This window comes from Marmota flaviventris, chromosome 14 (assembly GCF_047511675.1).
Source record: "Marmota flaviventris isolate mMarFla1 chromosome 14, mMarFla1.hap1, whole genome shotgun sequence".
Taxonomy (NCBI): Eukaryota; Metazoa; Chordata; class Mammalia; order Rodentia; family Sciuridae; genus Marmota; species Marmota flaviventris.
The window spans coordinates 5,573,354-5,597,451 of record NC_092511.1 but is presented as its reverse complement, the minus strand read 5'-3'; the positions used below and the strand labels follow the sequence as shown (position 1 = coordinate 5,597,451).

At 43.0% G+C, this 24,098-nt stretch overlaps 1 protein-coding gene across 2 annotated transcripts in view; it reads left to right on the top strand.

Annotated features, from left to right (window-relative positions):
- Positions 1-24,098, top strand: part of Mboat2 (membrane bound glycerophospholipid O-acyltransferase 2) — a 130,349-nt gene that overhangs the window by 82,208 nt on the left and 24,043 nt on the right. For both annotated transcript variants that reach the window (XM_027937876.2, XM_071601321.1), the window contains 3 exons: positions 1,439-1,534; positions 12,535-12,590; positions 18,298-18,352. In XM_027937876.2, the coding sequence (XP_027793677.1) occupies positions 1,439-1,534; positions 12,535-12,590; positions 18,298-18,352 (207 nt within the window). The remainder of the gene's footprint in view (positions 1-1,438; positions 1,535-12,534; positions 12,591-18,297; positions 18,353-24,098) is intronic.

The window sequence follows — 24,098 nt, the reverse complement described above, 5'->3', positions numbered from 1 at the left end:
TCTCACACTGCAGACCCCCACATGCAGTGGTCTCAGGAGCGTCACTTTTCTCTCATGACAATTAACCACCAAAAGAACAAGAAGTAGCAACTGCCAGGACAATTAGGGGCCGTGTGTGGAACTCACAGTATGTTTCATATAGAAGACTGGCCCAGACTGAGGTGGACAGAGAAATAGACTGTCCCGTTGTGGGGAAGCAGGCAAACTTGCAGAAAACTTATGATGAGAGATGTTGTGACTAGGAAATGAGTGGTTTCTAGAAATTTAAGTTTGGTTTGTGAGCGCTTGGTGATCACATGTGCACACAGGTGTAATGATTGTGAGGTGTAATGATCATGGTTTGTTAACTTTGTACAGCATTTGAATTAGGAAATCGTCCTCCCTTTGTCCTTGTTCAAAGTTTGAAAAAAAAAAACAACACAGTTTCATAAAATCACCTGAATTGCCTACATGAGAAGCTTTTAGTTTAGTCAAGTACACTACTTTTCATTTTCATTTCTCTGTATTGTATATGTTTAGAAGGTCCTTCCTGAATTGAGAACATTTGAATCTTTGGCCACAGTTCCTGTTTGGTATATATTTTGTTTTATTCTGTAGTCCATTGTCATAGTGTGGAGTGAAGGCAGAACTTCCTCACATTGTAGACTCATGATTTTATTGCACTGTATAGTGTTATATATTCTAAAATATGTTCCTGCTCTTTTCTATTGATATGTGAATTATTTTTCATACTGTTTATTATAACTCCAACCCAGATGTCTTAAGTTGGTGAAAGTCACTAAGTGTTCATACATCTAAATGTGGCTAAATGCCACCTAACCCACACCAAAGATGTGTGATTATGATTTTAGATTACTGAGGACATTTTTAGACTCCTGTTAAGAATTTGTTTTAATGTATATCTGAGCCAAGTATTTTTGTGCTAAATTTTGTTTTCTAGAATATAAGAATCAGTAGACACAGCAGATGTCAATAATTACAATTTTATGCTCGTAATTATAACTTTCAAATATGTAACTTGATGTGTGGATGTCTTTCACAAGTAAATGAATAAAGGCAGTAATTGATTGCATTTACCATGTAGCCAAGTAAACCAAAGCAGATAACTAGGGAAGAGTTTTCTTAATTTATGAAGTTACTTGAGCTAGCTGCAACTGCCTGTAACCAGCCTGTGCTCCCAGCAACCTAGGAGCCGGAGGCAGGACAGTCACAAGTTTAAGACCAACCTTTGTCACTTAGTGAGACACTGTCTCAACAAAAGTAGTGCTGGTCATATAGCTTCCTGGTAGAGTGCTCTTGGGCCCGTTATTTGAGAGTAGATCTAGTGAGATTTAATCATTCATCCATATCATTTAATTAATGACTTACTTTAAAATATACTCTTTAAATGACTTTTTTATCATTATTAATCTGGCTTTTCTTTTTTTTTTTTTTCCAGATACTGTTTTGTGTTTGCTTTGGGATACCTCACAGTGTGCCAAATCACTAGAGTCTATATCTTTGATTATGGACAATATTCTGCTGATTTTTCAGGGTAAGATTAAAACTTTGATTCAGCACTCCAATTTATCTTTTGTAACTCTTGGTTAAAATAAAACAAAATATAGTTGCATTTACTAGTTCCAGTGAAAAACTATCATTAAACATTTGAGTTCAAAATTCCTTTATGAATTTAGAATTTTTCTTATCATAGTTGGTTTCTTTATAATACTTTATGTCACAAAATATTATTCTAGATATATAACAATTTAATTTCTTACATAACATTCTGATATTGAAAGCATTTTCTAATTCTGATAGAGATTTCAGCAATAATTAATGATTCTGGAAATTTAGCCCCCTGGAGCCCATATTCTTGCTGCTTGCCCTCTCCCTCCCCCACCCGCTCACCCCCTTACCCCCTCTCCCCCTTCCCTCTCCCTTTCCCACTATCTCCACTCCACTTATCTGACATTAGTTTCAACAGTAGTGGAGGTGACTTCAGGTTTCCATTGCTGCAGAGGGGGTTCATTCCCTCCCTGGCCAGTTAGGTCTGTCCTGTTCTAGTAGCTGTTGGAGTTTCTGTTAAGACACCCTGCTGCACAGCCCTTGTCTCCTGATTCACTCCCCCTTCTACACAGGGGTGTCTTCATACACAGTGGGCCAGGTGGGGAGGGGGAGATTTTAAACCTCAGTGTTCTTTATGTCGGGCTCTACAGCTTTCTCTATGGACAGCATACAGAAGATGCTAGGTCAGTCTTGAGTCATTGGACAGCACAATAATCAGTAATAGATCCAATTTAAGAATAAGTAAATTGGAAAAAAATTAGACAAAACAGGTTATAATACTTCTGGAGGAAAAAATTGCTCGACAATAGTAATGGGCCCAAATTGATGAAAAAAAAAATCACTTCTGTGAAACAGAAGATGGACCCATCTTTTTCTCCCTAAAGAGACCAAGTGAGTTTTACTGTACAGATATAAAAGTAGTCTTGAATGAAAGTAAGGTTGCATGAGAAATAAAACCAAGTGAAAACAGAAGGATGCCATAAAAACCAATTAAACCCACTAACTAGCAATTTCACTCAAAATGAGTGAAATTGAGATGCATACCTAGAACGCAGAAAAGGAAAACAGACTGTCAATCTTCTTATGAGTAGTAGGTGTTCTCGAAGAAATTGAGCTGTGGCTGGGTGCAATGGCTATGGGTGTAACCCCAGCTGCTCTGGAGGCTGAGATAGGAGGATGGCAAGCTCAAGGATAGCCTGGGCAGCTTAGTGAAACCCTGTCCCAAAAAGGGGCTGGGGATGTAGCTCAGTGGTAGAGCACCCTTGCGGTCAGTCTTTAGTTTCACTGTGTGTGTGTGTGTGTGTGTGTGTGTGTGTGTGTGTGTATATATATATATATATATATGTATATACACATATGTATATGGATGAATGGATAGATAAATAGAAAGAAATTGAGCTCCTAAACAGAATCACATGTTGTCATCATAGTGTAATGAAGTTAGGAAGTATTTAAAAAGTATCACGGGGGGCTGGGGATGTGGCTCAAGCGGTAGCGCGCTCGCCTGGCATGCGTGCGGCCCGGGTTCGATCCTCAGCACCACATACAAACAAAGATGTTGTGCCTGCCGAAAACTAAAAAATAAATAAATAAATAAATATTAAAAAAAAATTAAAAAGTATCACGGTCACTGCAAAAATTAACCTAAGAATAGTGATCATGTTGCCCTTGTTCATCTTATATCCTTAGTGTAGTAGCACACAATGGCATTAAATATTTAATTGAATTAGAAATAATACTTAAGGGAAAAAGTAGAAAATACAATAGGAAAGGGAAAAACCCAAATAGGGAAACATGAACCATGCAGACAAACTGAATCGAGAGGTGAATTCATAGCTTTGAATACTTGCATTGTAATAAATGAGAAATAAATTAGGCATTTAATATAAAATAGAAACAAAGAATTTTCTCAACTAATTTAGTTTATGAATGTTGAAAACAGAAATGTTAACATCAGCATCTAAGCTGACAGTGCCGTGCAATCATTACTTTTCCACCCCTGGAGTCCTAGGACTCCATGGTAAGTTCTGCAGGCAGTGCAAGAGGATAAGGAGCTAAGCCACTGAGGTTCTAGGTCTCCCAGTCTTGTTTCAACCCCAGTTAAGGTTTTGCTAAGTTAATATTTTAGGATTCTACATATTTCATTAAGAAGTCTTTTCTTTATTTTTTAAAACCACCAGATATAAAAGTAATTTAGTATAATCCAGTTGAATTTGATCATACAACCAAGTGGGTTGATGCTAATACAGCTTTGTGTGACCAGTCCAGAGAGACCCTTACTACCTTTTCTTCAGTTTGAAATTAGTCATTACCCTTTTCATTTGTCTCATCTGCTGCTCCAAACTCTTTTCATTCTCTAGTCCTCCACCTAACATCTCACCGTATTAGCTAGTGATAGGCTACCTGCTGTTACACAGTCACATAACTTCAGTGGAATAACATAAGACTTTACTTCTCATTCACGTTACAGTTCACTGAGGATGACGCTTCCATTCCACACAATAACTTAGGGGACCAGGCCCTTTCTTTCTTGTATTTCCACCTCCTTCAGGCTCTCTGGCAACTTCTTCTAAGTTGATGGGGCAGGTGGTGTCTTTGCACAAGGTATGTACACATACAATTCAGGATATGTTTAAAACATTAATTAGATAATAGGAACTTTTTTTAAAAAAATATTATTGTAGTTGTCAGTGGACCTTTACTTTTTGTTTACATGTGGTGCTGAGAATCGAACCCAGTGCGTCACACATGCTAGGTAAGCGCTGTACCACTGAGCTACAGCCCCAGCCCAAGAGGAACTCTTTTTTAAAAGATATTTTTTAGTTGTAGATGGCCACAATAACTTTATTTATTTTTTGATGTGGTGCCGAGGATTGAACTCAGTGCCTCACATATGCTAGGTAAGTGCTCTACCCCTGAGCTACAACCCCAGCCCCTAAAATGGTCTGTTAATAGAAGTTTCTATTTATGGAAAGATTGAAAGCTGAAATTGTTAGAGCTTAGATTAGCCTTAGAAAATAGATACAAGAGCTGGGTACTGTGGCACATGCCTGTAATCCTAGCGGTTGGGGAGGCTGAGGCAGGAGGATCATAAGTTCAAGGCCAGCCTCAGCAAAAGCAAGGCACTTAGCAACTCAGTGAGACTCTAAATAAAAATACAAAAAATAGGACTGGGGATGTGGCTCATTGTGAGTTCAATTCCCAGTACCAAAAGAAAAAGAAAATAGATACAAGAGAAATATAAAACAACAAAATAGTTTTCCTTTATACCAACAATAATCAATTAGAAAACACAGAAGTTTCAGAAGCAGTAAAAACTATGAAATATCTAGGAATACATGTTTTAAAAAATGAGCAGGATTTCTGTGTGAAAACTAAAACTTTTATTCTAGGACATTGAATACTAACTTGAGAATCATTCATTCATAAGAATAGTAAAATTCAGTTTTGTAAGGATGGTAATTTTCCTGTTGTTAACCTGACACTGAATGTGGTAAAAATTGGGGTTTTGATAGAGATAAGATAAAGTGATTGAAAAGTTTGTCTGGAAGGTTAAATTCTTGAGAGTAGTAAACTCAGTATAAAGATTGCTACTGTCTATAAAATAAGAATCATTAAGCCAGGTGCAGTGGTACACACCTGTAATCCCAGTGACCTGAAGAGGAGACAGGTGCATGGTATGTTCAAGGTCAAGAGCTTGTCTTAAAGTAAAAAGCACTGGGGGTGTAGCTCAGGGGTAGAATACCCCTGGGTTCAATCCCCAATAACCCCCCTCCCAAAAGGTCATTAAAATACTATGGAACTGACATAGGAGTAGACAAATCAAGAAAGCCAGGGTAGAGGACCTAGAAGGAGAGACCCCAGGGTTTTAAGAATAAAAATACCAAATAGCAATGGTGGGATCAAAACCAGTGGGCAAGCCTGGCCCATTTCTTCAGCACCAGGACATCAGGAGGAGGAGGAGGGAAAGGCAGATCCTTACCTCACATGGAGATTGACAAATTGTAGATGGAGGCAAGAGCAGTTTTTCTGGCAGAAGGATAATGAATTCTGATTGAAATATGTTGATTTTTGTGATGCCAAAGAGATTTTTTAATATGTCTACCAAAAAAAGCTATGTGTGACATAATTTTCCATTCAAATCCAGACTCTGTCTCAGCAGAGCAGACGGAAGCAGATGCTCAGTAAGCTACTCGCTGTGGCTTAGCTGGGCCTGTCCTTGGTGGGGGTGGTGTGCCTTCTGGTAGGTGCTTTTGTAGGTGACAGTTCTGTTAAGCACATGCAATGACAGGCCCTGGTTCCAGAACTGCAGATGTGATTTGTCCCCTTCATTACTCTCTTCAGCTGTATTTAAATGCAGAGTCTAAGTTTAGGGATCTCTTCGCCTTCTGTGAAAGGAGGACAAAGGCCCTTGCTGCTCTTTGTGACCCTCCTCTGCCTCGCAGTGCACCCAGAAGCAGCTGTAAATGGGGTGACTAAATTATTCAAGTGCTCACAAGCCATGGTGTTCCACCTGTCCTGGTTCATCCTGTGGGAGTATCTCCCAACCCCTTGACCTACATTTGTCTACAGGAACCATCCTGTCTAGCTGCTGCTAATAGGGCTCAGGTGACTGTGGGTGAAGAGAGACAACCTGTTTATCATTTGTCTGTCCCCCACCCATGCCTGGGCTTTTCCTCTGAGTTTATGGCTGTTACAAGGCAATGCAGCATAACCTCTATCAGAAACATACGTGCTGAGGGGACCAGGGGCTGAAATGGAGTATCAAATTCCTTGCATGTATAGTTTTGTCAAAATGAACCCAACTTCTATGTATAACTATAATGCTCTAATTTAAAAAAAAAATAAACACAGTGCTTCTTAACACAGGCCTACAGAGCCTCTCACAGCTTTTCAGGTCTGTCTCTCCTGTTCTTTCTTTGGCAGTACTTTTGTTCACCCTGTTCTCTGCTTGGAACAGCTTTCCAACCATATCTGCCTGTCAAAACCTCCCAAATCTTAAAGGACTGAATTAAATAACTTATTTGAGATATTTCCCCCTTGGCTCTGTGGGTGTGAAGTTTCTCTCACCTCTGCACATTTGTTGTGCTTTTCACTTGACACTTGTTTATGTAGTTACAGTAGCCCCTTTACCCGTAGGAGGCACCCCAAGACCCACAGGAGGTGTCTGGAACCACAATAGCACCAGACCCTCCATGCACTGTTCCTCTTCCTATATCTACAGAGCTGTGATCAGCTTTGACGTTCACTAAGGGAAGTACCTTACAGCTTTTCTTGGGCATATCTGAAATTCTGTCAGCACTACTTGTGTACTTGGGGACATTATCAAGCATGTGATGCTGTGACAGTTGATACCATAACTAAGACAGCTAGGAAAGGACTGATGGATGGGTGATGCATGCAGCATGGACAGACGAGTGGTTCGCAACCCCAGTGAGACACAAGGGAAAGGCACAAGATTTCATCCTGTTACGTAGAACTACATGTAGTTTAAAGCCTAGGAAGTGTATATTTGTGGAATTTTCCATTTGGTATTTTCAGATTTTGTTTGGCAATTGGTAATCAAAACCACAGAAATCGTAACTGAGGGTGAGGAGGCCATTGCACTCGTGCCCCTGCTGATGCTGCTCTAGGCAGGAGGCCTCTTTAGGAGCAGCGCTGCCACGGGATGGTTGTGTCCCTCCAGTGCCTTGCTCTTGGTAGCAGTTCCAACATGTGCCAGAAGAAGGCTGGATGTCGGACAGGGCTAGCGCTTAGCAACATCTGTGACTCAGATACTGTCTAAGGGCTTTGTCGTATTGCCATTTCATTTAACCCCACGGTGGCAGTGTGGTCCCCTTTTTATAGACAAGGACAGTTGTGAAAAATGTTAACTAAGGCCCTCTTCCACGAGGGTGAGTGGTGGAGTTGGGTTTGTTTTCTGACCTCAGTGTCCAAATGCCTCCTCAGCACATCCCACGTGTCCTCCTGTGGGCATCACTCTGGGCACACCTCGCCCCAGCTGGCTCCCCTTCCCTATGGTCTCCGCTCCCTGCCTTCCTCCCCAGTCAGCCCTGTTCTTATAGTTGATATCCCTGTTCAGAAACCTTGGTGGCGTCGGGTGTTGAACTCAGCATCAAATGCAGTGTCAAAGCTCCTTCAGCCCTGTTGCCTTTACCTTCAGAATATACCTGGAATGGGCTGCAGACACCTGTCCTGTTCCCTGGTCTGAGCCACTGTCCCTTCCTACCTGCCCTCTACCCCTCTGTCACTGTTCAACCCAGAGTCAGAATGGTTCTGTTTAAAACCTGATCACCTCATGGCCTAAATTCTTCCAGGAGTTCTCTGCCTCAGATTGAAGCCACAGTGCCCCGCCGAAGCCTGCCAGCTCTGTTTCCTCCTGCCTGTCTTAGTGACCTGTCCTCCTCAACCCTGTGCAGTCAGACTCTGTCCATGGGCTGCTGAACTTGCTCCTCTCTCTCCTGGGTATTCACCCCAGGTGTCCATGGGCTTGTTCTTTGTTAGGAGCCACTTTCCAGATATGGCCAGTGCCCACCTGTGTCCTGCACTCCCTGCTTCTTTTACTGTGCAGCTCTTGGTGACATCTGGCATGCTGTATGTTTACCTGCTTCTTCATTATAATCTCTCTCTCTCCACTGCTATCCACCACGGGACGGACTTTGTCTTGTCCACACTCTGTCTTCAGCACCTGGAGTGGTGCTTGGTGCATTTTAGATGCCCACTAGTGCTTGTTTTCTAGATGAGAGAGAACAAGTAGATGACGGGTGCAGGACTCTGATCTCAGTGAGCCTTCCAGCCTGCGTTTGGCATTAGGCAAGTGGGGTTGGTTTGGTGTGAGCCCCACTTTTTGTGGATAAAGAGTACTTGTGTCCCTAGGGATTTCTGAGAGTTGGTAATTGACAGTTTGCCTTGTGCTGAAGTGATTGATATCCTAGTCTCAAGCTGACCATTTACCTAGTAGGTCTCTGTAGAAGCTTTGTAAGATTAACATACAAGCATCACTTGAGTTCCGTAGTCTGGGAGAGATAATGGAGCACTTCTTCAGAAAGCATGTGTTCATTAACCCTTCCTTCTCCAATAGTGTATAACGACAGCTGAGGGTCCATTGTTATAGAACCACTTCTACTATTCTTGTTCTTTGTAGGGAAACGTGTAAATATTTTTAAATTTTTTTACAGCCTTTCCTCCTTTTTGTTTTGGAAAGTCTGGAGTTTCAAAATTCTGTACCTCATGAGTATTTTAATTTATATTAGCTGAAACTGTTCCATTAGTTTATTTATTTGACTAGTTAGATTCCATGTTTTCCTACATTCCTAGCAGAGTCTCCCTGGAAGAAAATTTCTATAATACTATTTAAATACAGTGATGCTGTGATACACAGAAGGAAGAGGAAGTCCCACTGACTCTTCCTTGGCGGGTCCTGGAGCCCTCTGCTCCCCTGCCTGCCCTCCAGCTCCCAGCCTCCCCCTGGGAAACAGGCGTGGTTATCTCAGACTTTCCTGGGACCTGGGAGGGGAACATGTCAAGAGTTCCTTTCTACACAAATCCAGTGGAGAGTTAAAAGTATCAGTAAAGGTGAGAATGAAATAATTGGGAGAGTCGCTCTGATTGTCCTGAAAAAGATATTTGGGAACATATTTGCTGTTGAAATCTGCAGCTTGCTTCTGTGGCTAGTGGTGTTGGTTTTACTGGGGGGGTGCCTCTCTGTCCAGCAGCGTCTGCTGACAGGGTGAGGTCCGCACATTCCCTTGGCTCTGTTCTGCCTCCCCGCGGTGCCTGTGCTGGGCCGCAGTCATCTGTCTGTTTACCTGCCGCTTGCTTCTTAACTCTTCTTAGACCTTTTATCCCACACTGACTTTCCCTTTGTAGTCACTCTATGATAATTTTACCTTCTGTTCTTTTCTTAAATTCACCATTGCCCTGAAGATAGGTTGGGCCAGAGGCAGTTGTGAGACCCTGGGTTGAATCCTCAGCACCACATTAAAAAAAAAAGATATTGTGTCTATCTTTATCTTTAAAAAATAAATAATTAATTAATTAAAAACAAAGGGAATGTTTGGGGCTGATGATCACCAGTAAAGGAAACAGAAACAATTATGAGACAGTTTCATAAACCAGGCAGTACTTTGTGTATCAGGTGCCAATTTCTGAAGGCACAAAGATAAGGCAGCGTTCCTGCTATTGAATAGTTCATGGGTATTTTTGTGGTGACAGAGAAGTAAACAGTCTTATTTTAGTATGACAAATGCTTTCAGTGGTGACAGTGGACAGATGGAGAGAAGTGTCACTGCCTGTAGGAGACACCTCTTGGGTAGACACCTAGCAGGGTCACTTCATTTTGTGTCTTTACAGTATTCCTGTCTGGTACCAGGCTGAACTGTGTGTTGGAGGTTCAGTATGGAGGGCGTTGGGCTTCCCTGCTTCATGGGCTTCTAAAGAGAGAGATTGCTGGGCACAGTGGAGCACCCTGTAATCCCAGCTACTTGGGAGGCTGAGATAGGAGGATTGCAAGTTCAAAGCCAGCCCAGCAATTGAGCGAGACTCTGACTCAAAATTTCAAAAAAGGACTGGAGATGTGACTTGGTGGTAGAGCACCTCTGGGTTCAGTCCCCAGTATCACCACCAAAAAAAAAAAAAAAAAAAAAGAAGAAGAAGAAGAAGGGAGACACTTTAAAAATAACCATTGTAATTTAATGAATATAAGAACTGCAAATATGAGAAACACCTTGAAAGAAACAGACAAGAAGCTGAGATGAGGTGGAATGTGTGAGTGTGGGTATCTGTGCTGCTGATGATTTGAAGTGTCTGAGTGTGGGCATCTGTGCAGCGGAGCTGTTTGACATAGGGCCTCTTGGACAGAGAGTAACTTTCAGGCTGAGACTTGAAGGAGGGGCTGTAGGTCTTTTTGCATCACAGCTCCAGAAGAGTAACCCACATGCACCCATGAGCCAACTCTTCTCCCAGCTGAGCATGACATCCTGAGGTTCTGCATCCCTTGCATCTGGTGAAATAGAAGTTGCATGAAGGTGCAGAGTGTGGGTGGGGACAGTGTGGGCAAGTATTCAGAAAGCATTTTGAACATCTTATATATGATACCTGGAAGCTTACCATGTCACTGAGTTGATTAAATTTAATAATTATCAGTTAATTATGTTTTAAGGTGACTTGAGGATTAGACTTTAGAACTGAAATGGCTTTCATAATTTACTGGTAGGATAAACTAAGAAGAGAATTAGGCAGGGTGAGAAAAATGGTACTTTTTTCCCAGGGGAATGGAAGAGGTAGAGCAGGTTTATGGTCCTTAAGATCATGAAGGATGCTCTCTCTCTTTTTTTTTTTAATTTATTTTTTAGTTGTAGGTGGACACAATACCTTTATTTCATTTTTATGTGGTGCTGAGGACTGAACCCAGCGCCTCACCTACACTAGGCGAGCACTGTACCCCTGAGCCACAACCCCGGCCCCATGAAGGATGGTCTTCGAAGCCTAGAGGGCATGAGTCTGCTCTCCAAGCAGAGGGGGATTAGGCTGACTGAGGAATGATTTCTTGGGAATGTGTGGTCTAAACACAGGTCCCCTCCCTTAAGTCTTGGAGTTTCTTCCACCCTGGCCTGTCAGGTGTGGAGGAGGAGCCCACGTGCTCACGGGCCATGTTCCCGTCTGCTTTCTAGAGTGGAAGTGTTTGGAAGCTCTGTCCCGCCCTGGGCCACTGGGCCTTTTCTGTCGGTGGTCACCTTTCCACCTACCTGGCTGGCGCGGGGGATGGGGGGCGGCTCTGCCCCTCAGCAGGCCTCTGGGCCTGCTCTGTGGGTGGTCACAGTTCCCTCTACCTTGCCGGTGCAGGGGGAGGGGGCAGCTCTGCCTCTCAGCAGGCCGCTGCTCCTCTTCTGCCGGTGGGTCGCAGGCCCGCCTACCTTGCAGGAGTGATTGGAAGCTCTGTCCCGCCCCGGGCCATAGAGTGGAAGTGTTGGAAACAGGCCCTCAGACTGTGGGCCGACATTGGGAGACATAGTGTAACTAGTGTCCTGTCTTGACACGTTGAGAGACACTGATTGTTTGCCAAAGGTGGCCATTGGCACTGCACGACTGTGCTGTGAGCAGAGAGGTGGTGGGGGAAACAGACTCCTCCTGGTGGGGTCAGCTCCCTGGCCCTCCTGCCTAGTGCAGGTGAGTCTCTGCCAGGAGGGTGCAGTGAGACGTTCTGCTCCAGGCACACAGAGTACATGTGTTGCCTCCAAGCAAATGAATTTCATGCCTTTTGTTTTTGCAGTTTCCCAAATTAAATTAACCTAACCTAAGGTAACTATGTCTGCAGTACCAGGGGTAGAACCCAGCCGCCTGCTTGCTGGGCAAGCACTCCACCCCTGAACCACACCCACATTCCTATGTGCTTCCTGTGTAGCTCATTTTTTTCCTTTCCAAATTATCCATTTAATTAGAACACTTTTTAAAAATGGGGGAAGTGTTGCCATTGTCTTGCTTGCAACTTGATTTTGAAGTCCTCTTTTCCTTCAAATAAGGCTCAGCTGCTGTGCCTGGCCTGCCCTGCGTGGTGGCTGGCATGCACTGCTTTGAGATCAGGGAAGTTGCAGCAGTCCCTGTTCTCCTTTCCTCCTCCCTGTGCTGTTGCCCTCACCTCTCCCACTTCTCACCCAGACGCCCTTGTCTCCCACCCCTTCGCCTTTCCCAGGCAGTCATATCCTACCTTCCCCCACCCGGGGCTGGAGGCAGCAGCTGGCAGTGTGTGTTGAAGGAGGTGCTGGGTCACAAGAGGCCAGGTGTGTGACCTCTGGACCTCCTTTTCTGGGGCATGAAATGAAGAGATAGGACCTGATCACTGGCTCACAGAAGACCCCTGGTCTTGAAATCCCATTTATGGTAGAAATGTCATCATTTTGTAGTCCCCTAAGAGGAATGAACTCTCTTTACATGCCTTTAGTGCTTTGACTTTCCTCATTTAAACCTCCTGCCTTTTGTCTGTTGTAGCCCGATGATGATCATCACTCAGAAGATCACCAGTTTGGCTTATGAAATTCATGATGGTAAGAATTCTGAAATTAATTCTTCATTTCTGAATATAGTCCCATTCAAATAATCTTTTGCTTGAGATACTACCACAGTTCTCTGCTCCCCGCAGAGTGCCAGGACAGCATGGGGTGAGGTGGGGGTTTGACGGGGCTTGGGCTGCCTGAGCAGGCTTGCTGCCCTGGTGGCTTCTTTGTTCTGCTTTGTTGGCTTGTTTGCAGTCCTGCCGTTGGAACTTGGAGCCTTGCAGATGCCGGGCAAGTGCTGTACCCTAGAGCTACATCCCAACCCTACCTTGATTTTTTTTTTTTAAATATTTATTTTTTAGATGTATGTGGTCACACAATATCTTTATTTCATTTTTATGTGGTGCTAAGGATTGAACCCAGTGCCTCACGTGTGCTAGGCGAGCGCTCTACCACTGAGCCACACCCCCCAGCCCCCTACCCTGATTTTTAATTCAGTTCAGCAACAAAAAGTGAAGTAGCAGATCCAATCATTTGGCCCACATTAGTGACAATTTAAAATACAAAGGAAAGAGACTTTGGTTCTAAATCTACTTTCATTTCTGTTTCATCTCTGCCTTGAATTTATATTAAAATTTTTATGTTTTCCTACCCCTCCCTTTATATTTACAATGCATAGGTACATATTTACATACACTTTTAGGGTAAGCATTTATATATTTTATTTCAAATGGACGTGTAACCATAGGAAATGATAGCAGTTAGAACTCTGAATCACAGAATTTAGGCTCTGGTTTCTTTGGAGATGGAAGAGTGATCCCTGGAGCCCCGTGTGCCCCCTCCACCCAGCCTGTGCCCACTGCAGCCAGAATGCACTGTACAGTTAGGGGCCAGCCTTGACAAAGCTGTGAAGAGAGGGAGGGTGTTCCTCTTCTACCCTTTGGCTACTGACAAGCAGAATCAAACGACTTAGCTTTTTGGAGGAATAGAGGGAGAGAATAGATGACTTTCAAGGAGTCTCAAATACTTGTTTAATCAGATGTGTGTATTGAACAGCAACTCAACGTCTGTCCTTCTGATGTGGAGATCTGAGGCAGGGAGAGGCAGAACTGGCATCTGAGTCTCTGTGGGATGGTGGCAGCTGAGACAGAGATGGCCTCTGAGGGCGGCACATTCCTGTTTCAGGTTTCTCATATGTAAAGTTGTTAGAGTCTGTAAACAAGTCAAAATAACACCTGGCATTTAGTCAGGGGAATGTTAGAGTTCGTAAACAAGTCTGGATGGTGCCTGGCAAAATGCCAGAGGGAGTGGTTTGAGAAGTAACAAAAGCGAGTCATTAAGTGTAGAGATTCCTGATTGGTTGACTGATGTATCTAGTTTATGCTAATTAGATAAGCTCTGTGGAATGTATAAATACTGCTCCTGTCCTGCAATAAACGGCTCCCACTCCTGCTGTATCAATGTACACAAGTTATTCGTCACCCCCCGGTTATTTTGCTGCAGCCGGACTGCAGCATAAAGTCATAGTTCGAGATCCCCTTTGGAGGATCTTTTCAAGGGATAATAGCTGATTTGTATTGTCTCACGGGTTCATGTCCTCAACAGTGAAGTGGGTAGTGCTCTCCAGACAGGGTACTAAACCAGTCATGAAACTTTAAGTTATCTTTGGGTGCTGAGACTTCCACATCCTGATGATGTCAAATCATGCCCAGGACTCTGGGAGGAAAATGTAGGAAAGTCAGGATCAGGGATCTAATTTTATTGGTTTAGAAGCACATGAGAATATATATTCAACTCAGAGCTTTAAAAAAAAAAAAAAAAAAAAGCAGCAGAACTTCATTTCCTGACCTGTTCTTTTAGTTATTTCTTTGGAGCAGTTTAGATTTTGTTTAGCCTTGGCAATAGTTGAAGAGTTTAGACTTCAAAATGGTGCCCCTGCAATCTGCCTCAGTCCATTCTCCTGGTCTCCTAGGCTGGCCCTGCTGCATCCATACCCTGCCACTTGATGCTCACGGGGCAGAGGGTTGGCCCTCTGGCCTGTTTCCCCAGCAGTCTTACAAAGGAGGGCCTCCTCATCTGTGTGTTGGGGACACCAAGCCCATTCAACTCACCGTGTCATTGAATTCATGTCTCATACTTGCTACAGTGAGGATTCCAGGCAAAGTTGATCAGAATCAAAAGGACTTGTAGTGTGGTCTGGAGGAAAACAGGCTCAGGTTTCCAGGAGTCCCCAGTGCAGTTCCAGAGGATGTGCTGGATCCCCCAGCAGCAAGTCACAGCAAGGCCTGAGAAGTGTGGCCTGCCGGGGAGTTCGCTAGGACTCGGCACCCAAGGCTTTTAGGGACCAGTCACATAGGCACCCAGAGGGCAAGCAGGACTTCACAGTAAGTAATATTGTTGGCACAAACTGTCCAGATATGAGGAGCATTGGTCTGTTCTTTTATTCTTTTGGAACCGGGAATTGAACCCAGGGGCACTTTGCTACTGAGCCATATCCCCAGACTTTTTAAAATTTTTTTATTTTGAGACAAGGTCTTGCTAAGTTTCTTAGAGCCTCAACAGCAGAGACTGGTCTCAAACTTGTGATCCTTCTGCTTCAGCCTGGGATTACAGGCATGTGCCACTGCATCTGGCATAAGAGAGCATTTATATTGGTAGGGACATTTTGCCAACTCAGTGAGCCCTAGGTCCATCTTCTTACCAGTAGGCCTTTCTGAGCACTGCAGGCTCAGCAGGTGGGGCCTTTCTCTGAGTCTCTGGTCTTTTTTCAGAGGCCACCCTGGGGCAGTGCTCACACAGGCAGCCTCAGGAAGCAGGTGCTCTTTGGTCTCGGAAACTGCTAGACGTGATTTTCAGACATCTCGTCACCCTCACAGGATTGGTGATGAGATGAGATTTTTTATTTGTATTCTTTCTCCCTCCCTCTCTTTCCTTCTGGTTTTGAAGTATGCGAATGGCATTGCTGAGGCCTCAGGTAGATGAGGTCCTGAAGATGTGCTTGTTGCCTGGCTGCGGGAGTGTGTGGCATGTTTTCTCTGGCGCCTCCCAGGAGGACCGTGCAGTGTTGCTGGGGCCTGTGCCTGGCGTGGGAAGGTGGGGAGCCTTGTTTCCTATCAGATGCAGGCTGCATGACTTGTACTAGGTTGGATTTCTGGCTTTAAAAACTAGCATCTTGTCTTTAATCTGTTTTTGGTCATTCTATTTAAGTGCCCCATTTGTGAACTGAGAAGGGAGGCTCAATTCCTTGTACAGGGAAACACAAAACACAGAACGGGTCTAAGAGAATCTCCTTTAAGCCCATTTCTACTTTCCTTGGCTCATTTGCTACTCTAAAATGATAGTGGCCTCCCCGGTCAGGATAGCAAATCAAATGGACACAGAAGCCCACGACACCAAAGGCGTGGAAATGCTGACAAAACAGCACAAATATGACATGGAGCATGGCTTGGCTTCCCAAACGGGGCTGTTACCGTGGCCCCTTCCTGGTAAAAGGAGCAATGTCCCTGCCCACAGAATGGTAAGGAGCTTTTCTAAAAAATACTGATCCTCATTTCCAGAGAGAGCCCTTGGTTTCTTTTTGTTTTTAAGAAAATGGTAGACAGGGGCTGGGGTTGTGGCTCAGTGGTGGAGCGCTTGCCTGGCATGTGTGAAGCTCAGGGTTTGATCCTCAGCACCACATAAAAGTAAATAAATAGAGATATTGTGTCCACTATAACTAAAAAATATAGAGACTATTAACAAAGAGAAAAAAGAAAAGAAAAGAAAGTGATGGACAGCAGTGTTTCTGACCTGGGGAAGAAAGCAGAGTTTAAAGTCCCAGAAGTCTTCCTTGGCTTCTTCCGGACCACTGTTCACCTTTCTCTGGTCTACAGTTTTAAGGTTTTTTCCTTCTGATTACAAAATGTAGGTATATATTCACTGAAGGAAATTTGAAAATGCAAATTAAGTCCAAAGAAAAAAATAATGATCCTTTGTGTCTGTCTGCCAGAGCTGCTTTGTACTAATGTTTCCTTTGTGTTCTTAGGAAGCCTGGTTCTCTTTAAAATATTTTTGTTGTTGTAGTTGGACACAGTACCTTTATTTAATTTATTATTATTTATCTGTGGTGTTGAGGATCGAACCCAGTGCCTCGTATGTGCTAAGCGAGCACTACCTCTGAGCCACAACCCCAGGCCCTAGTTTTCTTTTTATATAATTATCAAAAATAAATGTGGGGGCTGGGGTTGTGGCTCAGCTGTAAAGTGCTCGCTTGGCATATGCAAGGCCCTGGGTTCAATCTTCAGCACCACATAAAATAAATAAATAAAATAAAGGTATTGTCAACTACAACTAAAAAATATTAAAAAAAAAAAAAAAAGTAAATGTGCAGTTATTTGCCCATTCCCTAATTGTTGTATACATAGGTAGTTTCTTTTTTTTTTTTTTTTTCCCTATTATGTACAAGGCTGTGATGATCCATAGTGCATTTCAAATCACACCTTTGTGTCATTTCCTTACATTAGAGTCCTGGTGCTTTTTTCCACTGGTGGAGAGGAAGATGACATGGGTTTTTCTTAGTAGTACATTTATTTTTTATTTGTATTCTTTCTCCCTACCAGAATATAAGTGCTGCAACACTTATATTCTATTTTCCTCTGCTTCCAGTGCCTAGGATAGTTCCTAGGCATTTTAGGTTCCTAGGCCATAGGATAGTTCCTGTGGCATTTTAAGACTAACAATTTTCTTCTTATCTTTGTTTTGTATACACACATAATAATATTAAAATGTATTACATAATTGAGATCATGTTATATGATCACATTTTCATTGTTAATGAAATTGCAAATCTGTCATCATCATTAATCATAAAGGTAGCATTTTATACATTAACTGAATGCTGGTTTCTTGTATGGTTTGTTTTTCATGTTTTCCTGTCCGCCTTAATGTGTTTTGGTTGGTTTGGTTTTGATTCTTAAGGGTATGTTAACACTGTATCATATTTGCTGTAAATATTTCCTAAGTCTGTTATTTGCTTCTTAATTTAGTCCCCTTTTGGTCTTTAGATTGGATTTAGGGTATATATATTTTAAAGGATATAGATCTAGTAAACTGATATGTAGCCATAGAAATAACTTCCTATTTGGGAAGAAATATATTTGAATACAATTTTGATTTGAGTTTCTGTTCATTGGAGTCATGTGGGGTAAGGAAATTATTCCTTGCTTTATGTTGAGATTTTACTTTGTAGCACAGATGTTTAGTGATTTAAATCATCCAACAATCAAAAAAAATTAAGGCTGCTTTTTTGAAAAGTCATAGCGTTTACTGTTAAGAATAATACATTTGTAAGTTTAAAACAGTAGCAGCATGGGGCTGGGCCTGGGGCTCAGCAGGAGCACACTTGCCTGGCATGTTTGAGGCACTAGGTTCGATTCTCAGCACCGCATGTAAATAAATAAAATAAAGGTCTGTCAACAACTAAAAATTTTTTTTTGTTGTTTAAAAAGTACTAGCATATCGGAATTTTTAAAATTTAACAAGTTTCCTTTAGACAGCAGTCATGTTAGTGGCTTTGTTTGTGTGCTGTTTATCTTATACAGACCTGGGTGTGTTAGACTGCATGATGGTCCTTTCACATGTTTCAAACTGTTGCCATGAGAAAGAAAGGGACAGTTGTTGAGAATATAGCATGAATTTCAGGTGATGTAAGCATGAATGGGGAAAAATGCCCTCTTGGGAGAATTCATAATTGATCAAATTACCTTTGTTTGTTTCTCAGGGATGGTTCGAAAGGATGAAGAACTGACTCCATCACAGAGGGGCTTGGCTGTAAGGTTTGTGCCTTTGTATTATGTCCTGCCAGGTTCGCGGACCACCTCTGCCTAGAATATGCATTACTTGTGTGGCCAAGGCTTCTTGGTCTTTCTAGAGTTATCTGGTTCAGGAAAGCCCAGGCAAGCCCAGGCTGCTTCCCTCTCCTACCTCCCTGCCACTACACATTGCCATGTGAGACTAGCTCCCCTAGACCCTTGCCCCCGGGTATTCATAGAGTACACAGCTCCTGTGGACCAGGAGGCCGTCTGCTAAGTTTTTCTCCCTGGGACTCTTGAGTTCCTTTAATGCGGATGATAGTATGTCTCCCACGTAGTAATTATTAGTAGTAGTCGTAGCCACCATTCGTAGACCAGTAACTTGATAGCAGGCATTGGCCAAGACAGAATATATCAATATAACACACAGATGCCACATTTTGAAAAAATGAAGGACCATTCAGATATTGCTTATTGTTAACTTGAGGCATTAATTCTGGCATAGGCTGCTTCTTCATTTGTTACCAATATTCTGTCGCATAATCTAAAGAATAGCTTAATGTCTGGCAAGGTCTGTCTCAACTAATATAGTTAGAGATCAGATACTCATTTTACTTAAAGAAAAATTTCCTATAGAATACTTATTCCTGAGTCTTCAGCTGGTAAGTACACATCTACTAGCAGAATGAGATGACGTTTGTGACAGGAGACAGACCTGTAACAGATGTTCCCCTTGGATCCCAAGGAGCATGCCTTTAAAAAATGTTCTGTTTTATAGATAAAGAAATTGTGGTATATATGTATATGTATATATATATATATACACACACACACACACACACACACATACATACATACATACACATTGGAATGTTACTCAGCCTTAAAGAAGAATGAAATTATGGCATTTGCTGTTAAGTGGGTAGAACTGGAAAATATTGTGCTATGCGAAATAAGACAGTCCCAAAGAACCAAAGACCGAAAGTTTTCTCTGATATGTGGATACTAATTCACAATAAGGGTCAGGGGCTAGGGAAGAATTGAGGTAATTTGGATTAGACAGAGGGGAATGAAGGAAGGAGAGGGGGCTGGGGCGTAGGAACGATAGTAGAATGAATCGGACATTATTACCCTATGTACATATGACTGCATGTAGACCTGTGTAACACTACGTCATATACAACCAGAGAATGAGAGGTTGTATTCCATTTATGGATGTTGTGTCAAAATGCAAATTCTTCAAAATTAAAACCCCCCTCCCAAAAAGGAAAAAAAATCAGCATTTAAAAAAAAAAAAGTGTTTTATTCTGATATTCTCTGTCTTGTTACCAGTACCCAGCTCCTCGGGGGCACTGACTGATGAGGATTAATTGGATCTGGTTCTCCAGCCTTTCTGAGTTCCTGATCCAGCACCCTGTGCTCTGTTTCCCCTTTCCCTCTTGAATAGCCACCTGACGGATCCCCAGACCTGGTTCAATTCAGCTCTCCCCCTGCCTGAACAGTGGAGGGAGCTGGGGGAAGACCCTGGCTGTGGCTGTTTTGGTTTTGAATCTGTCACGGGCTGTCAGTGCCATCCTTGGTTTCCACAGCTCTCCCTCTCTTGTGACATTACATGGTCTCCTTTCTCCCAGACTCCCCAAACTTTATTTTTTGGAGAAAATAAAAGCAACTCTACTTTATTCTACGATCCCAGAGCCTATTAGGTGGGCTGGGAACGTGGCTCAGCAGAACTGTGGACCTGCACGGGTGGGGACCCATCCTTAGCACCACAAAAACACAAAGCAAAAGAAAGTGCCCCTCAGAACCGCCTGAGATCTGAAAAGAAATTCTCTACTTTCTTTCCTCGAGCCAGGAATTAACTGTCTGTAATCCACTGTTCACTTCCACACTGACTCTGCCCCGTTCCTCCTTTTTTCTCCCCCTCCGTGTGGATCATTCCCACCAGCCTAAGGGAAGAGGCTGGCTTCAGGGTGTTCTTGTTTACATCCCCCCACCCCCTTTCTCTCACCTGCCCCTCCAGTCAGGTTTTTGTCCCCGTTCTTTCCACGTTGCTCATAGTCTTAGCAAATTTCACTGTTAGCTTGTTTTTTGAGGTGCTCAACCATTTGGTGGTAGTTGCCTGCTGACCCCTGACTTTGAGATGCCCTCCTTGCCAGCCTTCCAGGATACTGCATCATGTGATTTTCCTCTTCCATCTCTGTCCCTTCATCTCCTGCACTGTTGGTGTGCTCCACGACTCAGGCCAGATATCTCATGTTTTTCCAGGTGCTCACCTGCAGCCCAGTTCCTCTGCGTACCACCTACATGTTGCTGTCTCTCCTGAGCCCCGGCCTCATTATCAGTGTCGCTGCACTGACAGTGATAGCCGTGTTCAGCACAGAACTCTGGTCTGTCTCTCTTCCTTCCCCCACTCCTGTTTCTCACCATTGTTGCCTTGTAGTTAATTACAGTGCCCGCCATCACTGGTGCCTTCGGGGGGGGATTTTCTTAGTATAAATCCACTTTACCAGTGAGTCAAGGTCCTTTCGACTTGATATCCTCCTGCCTCTTGAACCTGACCATGGCTCACCATTCCCACTGCTCTCAGCTCTGCCCAGACACTCATTTTCTACTTGGCAGGTTTTCTAACTTAGTCTCCCTATTTCCCTAACTTAGTCTTTCTATTTTCTTTCCTGTCCTTTGTAGCTTCCTTTCCACTTAGCAGCCAGAGAGTCTTTATGTGCTTTGGGTTATATTATTGCCTTTCCTGATGAAAACCTCCAATGGTTTCCCATGTAATTTAGAATAAAATTTCAGACATCTGACCACAACACATAAGGCCCAATAGGAACCCAGAGCACTACCACATTTCTTTTTTTTTTTTTTTTCCTCCTTTCCTGGTATTGCAGTTTGAACCCAGGGCCTTGCCCTTGCTAGGCAGGTGCTCTCCCAACTGAGCTACATCCCTAGCCCTGTTTATATTTTTTATTTTGAGACAGCTTCATTCTAGGTTGCTAAATCTGGCCCCAACCTGATATCCTCCTGCCTCACCCTCCCAGGTCACTGGGACGACAGGTGTGTACTACCATGCCTGACTTCAGTGCACTCTTACCTCTACAGACCACCCTATCAAAAATTCCTTCCCTACCCTCCTTTCACTTTCTAGCCCCTGGTATGTCCTTGATTTTCTTCCTAATATGTATTACTGTCAAATTTTACACAGCATTATTTAATTGTCACACTCCCTCTCCCCCAAACATAAAGTCATTAAGGACATGAACTTTGGTTTGTCAGTCATCTGAAAACCTATCACCTAAGTAGTGATTTACTAATTAAAGTGATTCTTCCTTCAGAGACATTTGACAAGGTCAAGAGGCATTTTGGATTGTCTCAACTGGTGGGTGGTGTTACTGATATCATATGGGTACGGGCCAGGGATGCTGTCAGACGTTCTATGTGCACAGGACAGTCCCCACAATAAGGAATTATTGCCAAAAAATGTCTGTAATTCTAGGGCTGAGAAATCTTAACGTAAGACCACGCATAGCTGGTATCACGTCAGCATTGATGGAATGAAAGAATGAGTACTTGATTTTGTATCATAAAGAAGTATCACAGTCGGGCTTCAGTTCTCATTTTAATAGCAGAGGTTATGTCAGTGCACAAAACTACTCATTCAACATGACAATTGAGTGGGAATCACTTCAGCAAGTTTCCTGGTTAAGCGTTTCTCCTGTCCTTGTGCATTGCAAGACAGTACTTTGACTTGGTGAGATTGAGCCGTGCTGGGTCAGCCTGACCCAGGTTTGGGTCTAAAAGAATTGATGCTAAGAGTGGAGCTGTGCAGCCGGGGGACATGGAGTGTCTATGTTCCTCAGAGATTGCAGGTGCCTGTCCAGTGTTTGGTGCGGTGGGAAAGTGTTTTGTGTCAGTATTATGCAGGACAAGCCAATGGCGAATGCTAGAAACATTCTCACCCATCAGCTTTGAGCTCAAAGGGGAAAATATTTAAGATTCCAAATACTTAAATGTACAACAATAATTCTGAAAAAATTATAAAAGGAGTTTTGGCTGTTCATCTAAACAGTGTCAAAGGGCAGGATGTAGTGTGTTGTTCTATAGGTTAGTTTTACATAAAAATAATACACACACACACACACACACACACACACACACACTCTCTCTGTCTCTCGTTGTCCAGAGTGTGTTTTTAAGAGCGATCATGTCTCATTTAGAGAAAAGATTATAGCTTGTTCAAGAACACTGTTCACTGCCCCCAGGTTCTTCTTTTATCTGTGATGGTTTGTAACTAGCAGCAAACAGTAGACTTGCTTAGTAGAACTTGTGTTAAGAAATAAACACATATGCCCCTTACTCATTTATATGATAACGTGTAGTCTGTAGTTGTCTGTATTGAGCACTCACTTTTACCCTGCTGTTTGCATTGAGAACCAGGATGCTTGGTATACTTTGGATATCACATGCCATTTGGATAGGCCTCAAGGCAATGAAATTAAAAATGTTTTCAGATGCACTGGACTCCTTTGCCTTGTGGGCCCTGTGGTGACCCATCAGCAGATCCCACGGTTCTACTGCCAAAATTGATGCAGGGTGCACCCCAAGGCCCCCCATGCCTTGGTTGCCCCCTACTTCTCCCTTGCTCTGTTTGTGTACAGGGACGAGAGTGATGCTTCTGAAACACAGATCTTTAAAACCCTCCTATAGTTTTCATCTCATTCACAATGAAACCCATGGTTCCTACCATGACTTAGGAGGCAGGTCCCATTGTCCCCAGGTCAGTGTGCTCCAGCCTGTGGCCATCCTGCTGTGGGCATGCCTTGCTTAGGGGCGTATCATTGGCCATTGCCTGTATCTGGAATTGTCACCACCAACATTCACACACCTCTCACTTCCTTCTGGTCTTTTACCCAAAGGTGCCTTACAAGTGAGGCCTTTTGATACTTCTTTTTTTTTTTAAATATTTATTTATTTATTTATTTTTAGTTTTCGGCGGACACAACATCTTTGTTTGTATGTGGTGCTGAGGATCGAACCCGGGCCGCGCGCATGCCAGGCAAGCGCGCTACCACTTGAGCCACATCCCCAGCCCAATACTTCTTTTTGTCTTTTTATTTATTTATGTTTTTGTACTAGCGATTATGCCCAGGAATGCTCTACACTGAGCTATATCCCTAGTCCTTTTTATTTTTTATTTTTTGAGACAGGGTCTCTCTAAATTGCTTAGGGCTTTGCTAAGTTGCTAAGGCTGCCCCTGAACTCCTCACCATCCTCCTACCTCAGCCTCCTGAGTTGCTGGATTACAGGTGTGCACCATTGCAACAAGCTTCTGACTTCCTAATATTATAGAATACCACCTTCTCTTTGGAGCACTTAGCATTTCTGGAAATAATATATGTATGTATTTGATCATCTAATTTCTGTAGCTGGTAAGTAAGCTTCATGATGCAGAATTTCCATTTGTTGACTGCTGTATCTGAAGACACTGGAGCATGCTGGGCACATGCTGGTAGTTGATACCCAACATGTATTTGTTGAATGAGTGAGCAAGTGACTAGGAATAGATGACTCTTTATGCCATGTCGTGTCTGCCTTAGGTTTCTTTCTCAGTGAGAAATCTATGTAGAAGTGTAGTTGCTAATACAGGTGCTCATAGAAACTCTCAAACCCAGAAATACTGTTGGGCCTTACCACATCCCAGTCTTTTAAGTTTTTACTGTGTGGGTGCAGATGAAAATTTAATCTTCTTTTATTGTGAACATGATGAAAACAG